Source organism: Syzygium oleosum, unplaced genomic scaffold, assembly GCF_021117445.2.
Source record: "Syzygium oleosum isolate NSW1041296 unplaced genomic scaffold, Sole_v2.1 Sole_v2.09, whole genome shotgun sequence".
Taxonomy (NCBI): Eukaryota; Viridiplantae; Streptophyta; class Magnoliopsida; order Myrtales; family Myrtaceae; genus Syzygium; species Syzygium oleosum.
The window spans coordinates 1,313,449-1,322,872 of NW_026607493.1; the positions used below are offsets into that span (position 1 = coordinate 1,313,449).

General features: G+C 40.1%; 2 protein-coding genes across 2 annotated transcripts; one reads left to right on the forward strand and one right to left on the reverse strand.

The window, feature by feature from the left end:
* LOC115690236 (homeobox protein knotted-1-like 10) lies at positions 1 to 4,779 on the forward strand. Its single transcript, XM_030616516.2, has 4 exons — positions 1 to 502; positions 713 to 841; positions 2,752 to 2,902; positions 4,629 to 4,779. Exons 1-4 carry the CDS (start codon positions 134 to 136, stop codon positions 4,643 to 4,645), a joined length of 666 nt encoding a protein of 221 aa, XP_030472376.2. The 5' UTR covers positions 1 to 133; the 3' UTR covers positions 4,646 to 4,779.
* Positions 4,780 to 4,998: 219 nt separating this feature from the next.
* LOC115690230 (dihydropyrimidine dehydrogenase (NADP(+)), chloroplastic) lies at positions 4,999 to 9,424 on the reverse strand. Its single transcript, XM_030616503.2, is given in 8 exon segments — positions 4,999 to 5,350; positions 5,467 to 5,576; positions 6,247 to 6,433; positions 6,523 to 6,635; positions 7,689 to 7,859; positions 7,953 to 8,216; positions 9,147 to 9,337; positions 9,340 to 9,424. Coding segments are annotated over 8 exon segments (1,263 nt in total). The 5' UTR covers positions 9,410 to 9,424; the 3' UTR covers positions 4,999 to 5,193.

A 9,424-nucleotide genomic window follows, 5' to 3' on the forward strand; every position in this document is an offset into this window, starting at 1 on the left:
GCAGCCCCTCTCATTGAAGTGTTCCTTTCAAGAACGCATGTAAAAAGACACAAAAAGATCTGGGTTGTGAGTGGAGGCCAAATCCCATCCTTTCATCATCAGTAGGGTTTTCCGATTTGGTGCATTTAAAGAGATGCAAAATGGCCTGCATGGGTCAATCCCATATGACAACATCCCATATTTATATTTTGTTCCCATGCAAATGACAACTAGGATAAAATACAGGCGCTGGTCATGGTACATACGGGTCATCATGTTTAGAGGGTCTCAAGAAATGGAGGAGGGTCAGAGAGATGATTGTTGTGAGATCACAGAAAGGAGTTTGAAAGGAGGAGGAGGAGGAGGAGGGGGAGGAGATGATGATGGTGGTATTAAAGAAGAGGATGAAAAAATTGGAGGAGCAGAAGAAGATCAAAGTGAAAATGATGATGCTCTCAAGAGAAGCATATCGAACCACCCTCTGTATGGGAAGCTTGTTGAAGTTCACCTCAACTGCTTGAGAGTACTCTTTCTCGCTCTCTCTCTCTCTCTCTCACTCTCTCTCTCTCGCTCACACACAAACACACGCACGTTCCACCAACACACTCCTCTCAAGAGATTTTCATGGAATATAAGCCTATGAATACGAATAGATCTACCATTTACACGTAATTATGTCATTTTCTTTTCCTGATCTAGATGTAGATGATTTACAGTGTTTCTTCATTTGAAGGTTGGTGGAGCTTGTAAAGATGACATGACACACCAGACGATGATGAATCCACAAGCATACTGTCGCCAACATCAACATGGTGAAGCCAAGATCAGTACGCCGAGTCAATCTGACTTAGACCGTTTTATGGTAAGTTGCTCATTGATGATAGATACAAGCCCTACTATTTGGCGGCATCTTCCAAATACGATGGTGTTTTAGTATGCATCTTATTCTTTGTAGAGCAAACAAGTGAACCTGTCTCGGATTTAGGTTGTCTAAATGATCATCACACTAGCGAAGCATTCAAAGGACAAAATGAAAACTTGTGTGCAAATCTATTATAAGGAAATATCACAAGTTTCAACAGCTTTAAGCAGAAATCCAAAAAGAAGCTACTGTCTCCCAACTTCAAATTCTAGTTTGTAATTGTGCCTATCGAGTGGAAATTTACATGAAGATACTAGATTTATATACTAATGTATGCTTCGTAAGAACATAGTTATATGTGTCAATACTGTTTGTAAATTTTGGAATATAAAATTGTAGAGCAATAAAATTCCAGAGTCACAATTTCTATACAAGTCCTTAGTTGCAATCTCAAGAGAAATGCACAAAACTGTATGCAATGAACTCCCCTCTTTTCATGAGTAATATTATTAGGGAAATAAATAATAGGTTGATAAAACTGAAATGGGTGTGTAGGTAAAGAACATTACTGTCTTAGCAGTAAATAGGAATTTTGAAACATTACTTTATACTATTAACCTTTGCATGCCCAATATACATTAATATCAGTGAAGTGGGCCTCTCTTTTCGCTCCATTCATCTTAAGTAGTGTCACTGTCAAGTACGGGAACTTTAACAGCGCACATTGTGCAGAGAGAGAGAGAGAAAGAGAGCGAGGGCACTGAAATATGAGTCAAATCAAATCCACAGTGGTGGGATTTGACCACTTTGCTTTTCTTTTTATCTGGAGTGACTGAGCTCTGAGGGCTTGATGAAAGCGGCATCTGTTACACACTTGAAAGTGACAATACTTGGGGTTTGCCCAAACAGAGGACGGACATGAGCACTGGATATTTGCAATTGCATGGTAGTTTGGTTCTCCATTATGGAATTCGAGTTCAGAGTCTTCACATGCAATGATTGATGTGTTAAAAACAATTCCCTTACCACCGGCCAGTTGTTTGTCCGTGTTTGGTATCATTGTTTAAGCACCACAAATGTAAACAATTTTCTGAAAAATCGATCCGGACAGGTTAAACGATGGTACTGTTTATTAGCTTCTGAAGCAATCCGTTCCTGTCCCATCATTGAGGTCACATTTCCCTCAATCAATTTTCTCCGGTTTCGAAAGCAAAAGTCAGATCATTGGAAAGATTTTTTTTTCTAATTTCTCTCTCCGTCAAGATCGTGACATTAAGTAAGTTTTTTGATGTTATGCCCTTTCTTCTCGCTTTCCCCCCCTCCCTTCACGTATCAAGTGAAATCTACGCCTTTAGATCTCTTGACCCTACACGATCTGCTTTCATATGTCCAAGACGCTATGATTGCCACAAATCTTTAGACAATTTGTTGTCGATTTTCAAAATGCTTTTGAAGCATTGCATTTTTTGTTTGGGCAAACAATTATTGTAAACTTTCTTGTTTTCTTTCTAAACGATATGTAATCATTGATTCGGTTAGTCTACAGAAGTACCTAAAAAACTCTCTGTGGCTTGTTGCTATGTCCATATAAAACAGGAAAACAAACAATAATTGAAGATCGAACTACCGGCAAAGACTAACCCTAACTCAAAATTGTACGTATGCTTCGAGAATCTTGATTTTGTGATCCAACATTGTCATTTATATAGCCACTTAGTAAAGAAGAAGAGAGACAAACCCTTTGAGGCACGCTAACTCATCGCGCATGCTAAGAACCGGGAGCTCCGAACAGATCGAACTTAGCTTCGTGTAGGATTAGTATATTCATATCAGAAGTAACCACCCAAAAGAGAAGAATGAAGAAGCACTATGATGCAAATCAAGGTGACGAGATCAAATGACGCGCGCAGGAAGCTTACTGCTCGGTTCTGAGCAAGTTGAGAGAAGCAATGGAAGAGCCTCAACAGGAGACCATGGCTTTCATCGACGACATGCATTCTCAGCTCGAGGACATGATCACAACACCACCTCCTCCTCTTCCTTCCACCTCTTCTGTATCTGGTGAGTCTCTCTCTCTCTCTCTATTCTCATCTGTCATCTGCAGCAAGAAAACTGCCCATTGATGTGATTTCGCTTCCCTTACCATTTTGAGCTGTTCGCTATATGCTAGATCACTAGTTATTCATCCTTTTCGTAACAAATAAGCTTTAGTATTTTTATATGAAAATTCCAAATCTTCAGTAGTTAGGAATTTCTCCACCTTAGTGGTAGCTTTTCATACATAAAACTAAGTATCAATATTTACACAAAGGTTAATTTCCCAAAGCTAGTAACTTTCCGTAGGTAATAGTTATTTTTTAGTGATATTGTTAACGAGTACCCTCGAGTTGAGGCTCACCGAAAGATATTGTCCCAATACCCAATTTCCATGTGTTGTCCTCGTTTGGTCTATTTCCGGCATCATATTTATAGTTAGCATATTCATGCTAGTTAGAAGCTCTAACTCCATATTCGTGTCTCACATGATACTCAATCAAAAACCCTAACTTTTCCCACCTTTCTCTCTCCTATTTCCCCACCCTCCCCCCTTGACCCCGCATCTCGAGTTGAATGCTGGAGTGGCTGTCAAATCACGCCTTTGGGGTACTATATGCGGAGAGAAAATTGTCTAAAAAGTCATAAACTTTTCAATTGTATCAATTTAATCCTAAATCTCTTGAATACTTGCTAATATAGTCATTCTGGCCAATTTTTGTTGGAAATCGTTGATGTAAATGCTGAACGTTTTACGTGGCATTTTCAATTTTTAATTTTTTTTATTAAATTTTAATGATTTTTTTATATTTCTTTTCATTTCTTTCTTCTTTTTTTCCGGCGGCTGGTCATTGACCGAGGCTCAATAACGCCCGTCAGCCACTAAAGAAAAAGAAAGAAAAGAAAAGAAAAAAATTAATAAAAAATTCAGAAAATTTTAAAATAATTGCAAAATTGTCTACGCCAGCTTCGACTATGCCATGTAGGACAACTTGCGCTCCATCCATGCCATGTTAGATAATAAATGTAAGGCCAAAATTGGTCGAAAGGACTACGATGAAAAATCGTCAAAATGTTTAGGTTTAAATTAATACAGTTAAAAGATTAAGGACTAAATTGATCACCATACAATAGGTTGAAGACTTTTTTGATAATCACCCGTATGCAGGAACTGTACCTTGCATTGCCTTGGGGCACTTCTTAAACGCGTTTAATGAGAAAACATTTAATTTTAAAATATTAATTATGCATGTCACGAAAATAGGAAGTATAATGAGAATGGCAAGATGTCCTTGTTTGTTTGACTAACAAGTATTTCGGGAGCATCTTTAACAAAATTCTATTTAATTGAGTAGTGACTTCTTCACGATAGAAAGTAACTTTTGACATATTAATACTTGGCAGCTTCTTTAAGTGGATAATAACTTTGAAGATATTAGAAATTAGAAATGTATCAATGGGATTAGCCAACGTGCACACACATAGAAAGTAAGATATTATTTGGGGTTGACTACTTATCTCGTGACTAGTAAATCGTCATATGAAAAAGTTACCAAAAACACATCTCTAGTTAGTAATCGTGAAAAGATAATTCGTTGAACATCCCGGAGTTTCTACCTTGTTGGAATTCCCCCCAAAGTAACAATTCGTTCCACGTGAAAATGCACTCATTTCACGTAAAAATCGGTCATATAACTGTAAGGCAGTAACATTTCTGATTGCTGATATGTTTAATCTGAATCGTGGCTTCTAGGAGAATCAAATACCTGACCCAAAGACCAAGAGGCCTTTGATCGAGATGATAGGCAAAAGGTCGTTTTGAAGACCGGAGGATAACAAAATATCGGCTGCTCCGGCTACTTTGCTCTTCTTCCACGTCATTGACTACATGTGTGTTTCGAGAATTTATATTGTATGGGGCCGTAGTTTATGATCTACGGACGTGGTCTTCCCAAGTCTGTCCTCCCGCTCGCCCGAGCACTGTGTTTTGTGTTCTTACTGAATATGGTTATGTGTTATTCTAAAATCAATCTGAACGTGCAGAGTGCATGTACTGGCATTTGCGTCTACTAATGAAGGCTTGGAGCTAACTAAATGTACGATGCAATGACCATCATGAGGTCGTGTAATCAGTCAATCCTTCGTGCCCTTTTACCAGAATGAGGGATGCGCCGGATAAATGAGTCGTAATTTACAGCATCAGTTTTGATTGCAGCGTGAAGAGAAAATGGACGTCATCATCTACACATGCATTTTACAAATCCCCGCTGCAATTTATTTCGGGTGTACAAGGAAAGGCTTAGCTCGGTCTTACATTTTTAGTTGGAAACCATGCTCTCACTCTCCTTCACAAAACCATCTCCAGTCCAATCTTTGTCCGACTGCAAGCCTTTCCGAACTGCCTTTCTCTGTCGAATTGCTTCTTGCTGCCTTTGTACCAAGTCAGTATGAGTGGTAAAATACTGAAGAGAAGCCCTGAAAGACCAATGAGGTAAAAAGAAAAATTAAAGTGAGAATCCTGCCCTGCTTGATCATGTCTGGGAAATTTATCGCGAGGTTTTAAGAATTTGATTCTCCCAAACAATTTATACCCTCTGAAATCTTCTATTCTTGAGAAATTATGCATCTTCATAAAATCTTTCAGCTCAGCACATAGTTTCTTCACAACGCCATAGCCATGCATCATCACACCTGTGCATACCTGCAAAACAGGAACGAATCATTCTCCGCCCAGTTCACAGAAGACATACATCGCCAAGTAGCTTTCACATGGGAAGCTCTCTTCTTTTGCATAATAAAAGAAAAGGACATTCACAAGAAAAAGGTTGAAACACCAATTTGTATGGACAGTAACAGATGTCACATCAATCCAAAGGAGAAAATGTGGTAGCATTAGTCTCTGCCCCCAATCTTAAAGTTATTACCTCATTTTCGGCATAATCTAAGCCAGTGCATGAAAAATGAGGCCGTGAGGATCCCCAATGAAGCGGTATACATACTAGTTTACCCCACAACAAGCTTGGCTAGGAAGGATTCACAGGGTAGATTTAGTGGCTGTCAACTGAAGCAAACAATTCCACCCAGGCTTTTTATGGAAAAGGACATTGCAGAATAACATGCTGTTGGTTTACCCCAGCCTCAGGAGGAGGAAGGCAAGAACAAGGAAAAGGAATACCCAAAAGAATTTTGCCAACTCATTAAACCATAGGATACTAGAGGAAAAGACCATTATCTGAAGTGCTTGATAACATTCAGGGAATCTTATCAAATGAACTAACTGATAAATTCAGCTAGACACTGTGAAAAGGGGGTGAATATTTGCAAAATAAACACTCCAAGGATATGTAACAGTAGCTAATGCCCAGTTGTACCTGAACAGTATCTGCTCCAAGGAGAATGAACTCAGCAGCATCACCTCCTGTTTCAACACCTCCAATGGCTGAAAGTGTGTGGTCCTTATCATCAAATTCCGACTTCATCATCTTTGCAATACTCATGACTTTTGCAAGTGCGATAGGATGGACTGCCTTGGAAGAATAGCCCCCAGGAGTTGAATACCTAAAACATCAAACTTAGGATTACATTTTACAATACCCAAAAAAGAATAAAAATGTAGTCACTGCAAAAGAGTTAAAGTAGTTCTCAACCCTTCAACACAAGGCTCGGGCCGTAACGTGTCAAGATTGATTCCCATCACGCTCATGATCGTATTGATTGCAGAAACCCCCTCACATCCTGACTTTAGAGACACCCTTGCTGGCTGCAGAACAAACAGATGCATTATCAAGATCGATCAATATACATGTAGTCATCACTGGTTTCAAGCTTCAAGATCAAGGAGAAGTTAAAGCGTGACTAACTTTTACATAAGCAGATGATACACAACCCATTTTTATGCCCAAGGAGATGCACAAACTTGATATTGCAATCTACAGGCCAAAAATGCCCTCCTTCCATGCATCTAATTTTGGTTAATAATAGTGGTGGTGTAATCTAAATGTCACAAAAAGTGCACTAGAAGTCCTAACCTCCCAAGGAATACAATCAAGTCCTTAACCTTTTTAAAAAAATGCAGTCAAAATCTTTCAATCAGCACTATCAAGGATCCTACTTGCAATCGAGAATTGCCCATGCGACGGGCTTAAATTACAATTTTTAATATTATATTTAGGACTTAAACGTACTTATTAATAATGGTTTAGAACATGATTACATCAATATAAAAAATTTAAGACTCAATTGCACTTCTAAGTAAAGGTTTAGGACTTGATTGCACCAATTGAAAGGTTTGAGACTTCATTGCATTTCATACCCAATGTTTGGGGCTTCTCATGCAATATCTCTCCTAAATACCTAACCCAGTAATACTAAAGCAGTAGGATTACGAAGGCACGTGCTTAGTCGATCCATGATTTGTTTAGTTGGATTATATATCATAATCACGTGACAAAATGTAATCCCTAGCAGACTTCAAACCTTAGCCTAAATGTCTTCCGTGAGCAGTCTACCACTCACAAAAGAATTATCCTTTCATCATCTTGATTGACCATCCCACAGTCGCACAAAGGTATCAAATGTCCGGGATACTAATTCAGAGTGTAAGCACCAAGGAAATTGGAGAAACGCATAGTCCAGTTAGTGGCCATGAGAGGACATTCTTATATGACAATATAAACAGGCTCCCAATAGATCTAACACCTGAACCTTCTTCTCCTCTTTTAAAAATGACAAATCAGTTATATTCCATTAAACATTGCTGGACACTAATGCTCATTCTTCACTGAAGGCAGAATCTGCAACACTGAGAGCTAACCTGCGTTATGTCTGTAATATTAGGAGTCATCTTTGCCCAAACAGGAACAGTAGCTTTCGCATTTATCCATCCACAGACCTCCTCCAAAAGAGCACAATCTTGGCCAACTGCAGCACCCATTTTACGCTCTGGCATACCATGTGGACATGAGAAGTTGATTTCGATGGCATCCTAAAGAAACAGTACATATTGTTAGATGGAGAGATGATCGATTTGATTTAGCCATTTGAGGGAGAACAGACATAATTTACTAGTTTTACTTACAACTCCACTTTGCTCAACTCGATCAATGAGTTCTTCCCATGCAGCCTTGTTGTATTCTTCCATAATAGATGCAATAAGAATCCTGTCTGGATACTCTTCTTTCAACTGTTTAAATTCTTTCAGCATTGTCTCAAGAGGTCGGTCACTGATGAGTTCTATATTCTCCCAGCCTATAATTTGTCCCTTAGCCGATCCATTTGCTCCTGCACGTAGCCGAGCATATCGAGGGGTGACATTTATAACTTTATCAGCCTCCAGGGAAACCTAGCAGAATGATGTACAAATGATGGACAAAAAATTAGTAAAGAACACAATATCATCTGCACGATTTGTTCACGGTAATAGACATTCCAAAACCAAGCCAAAAGGAGGGAAAGTAAAGCTACAAGAAAATGTCCCTTCCATAAAAGTTCAAATGGTAGAGAGAAAAGGATACGAATGTGAAAATCCACGATGGCAGCTACATTCTGCTACTTTTAAGATAATTAACATACTCAATCCCAGTTCAGGTCCTTTCTTTTTCTTTCATTGAGTTCACTTGCTGATAAAAATGTCCACGAAACCTCAATGGTCCGTTTTTCTTGTCATGATCTTCAAGTTAACTGCCTTAAGTCTCTTATCTCCTTTCTCCATTATCAATACTAATTCAGTGAATATCTAAAGATACACCGACCAACCTCAACATAGCACGACTCATGCCTCGTCCACATGCAGGGTTCCGCCAATGACACTCCAAATGCATATGACGCATAACGAAAGTAGTTCGCACCTCGCGAACATCGCTTGGGAAAGCAAAGACTCGCTTATACACTATCGAGAATAAATTACAACATTATATACCGACCCACAAAAGCGAAACTAAATATTTACGCGCCACTCAATTCAATTTCACTTGATGCAAGAACAGGATCGACAGAGCAGGCAGAGCAGACGAACCGACTGAAATTCAGATTACGGAATAACCTCAACTCAAAATGCAAACGTTCAGATGCGATGTACGGGAACACATTAATTACCCGTCAGAAACGCTCAGCTTCACGAAAATTCTAACCTCAGGCAGATACTCCGACAACGACGGGGCCGATTTTCTAGGACGAAAAGGAACTCGCGATCTTGGCAAATCACCAAGTTCAAACCTCGCCAGCGAACTAAAATACACAAGTGTCGGCATCATCGGCGATGCGAGGAACTTACAGTTTTGGCGATCACGGCCCCCCAGCCCTCGTCGAAGGCCCTCTTCATCACGGTGTAGTTAGTCCCGGGGGGTCCGGACCCGATGACGAACGGATTCGGCATGATGAGCCCATTAACAGTCACGCTGAGGTCAGGCTCCGCCCGATCCCCCCCGGACGCGAGCGCCCGGAACCCGACCCTGCCCGGCGGCGCCGGAGCCCGGGGACCCCGGCGGCGGGGCGGCCGCCGCCGCCTCCGAGCTGCTTCAGGCTGAGGGAAGCCATCGGCGACGGTGCTGG

What these genes read in the sequence shown, in the direction of transcription:
- LOC115690236 (XM_030616516.2), top strand. Translation starts at nt 134, where the DNA reads ATGCAAAATGGCCTGCATGGGTCAATCCCATATGACAACATCCCATAT. An exon ending in TTCACCTCAACTGCTTGAGA is followed by an intron (nt 503 to 712) that starts GTACTCTTTCTC and finishes CTTCATTTGAAG; the next exon opens with GTTGGTGGAGCTTGTAAAGA. An exon ending in CTGACTTAGACCGTTTTATG is followed by an intron (nt 842 to 2,751) that starts GTAAGTTGCTCA and finishes TGACGCGCGCAG; the next exon opens with GAAGCTTACTGCTCGGTTCT.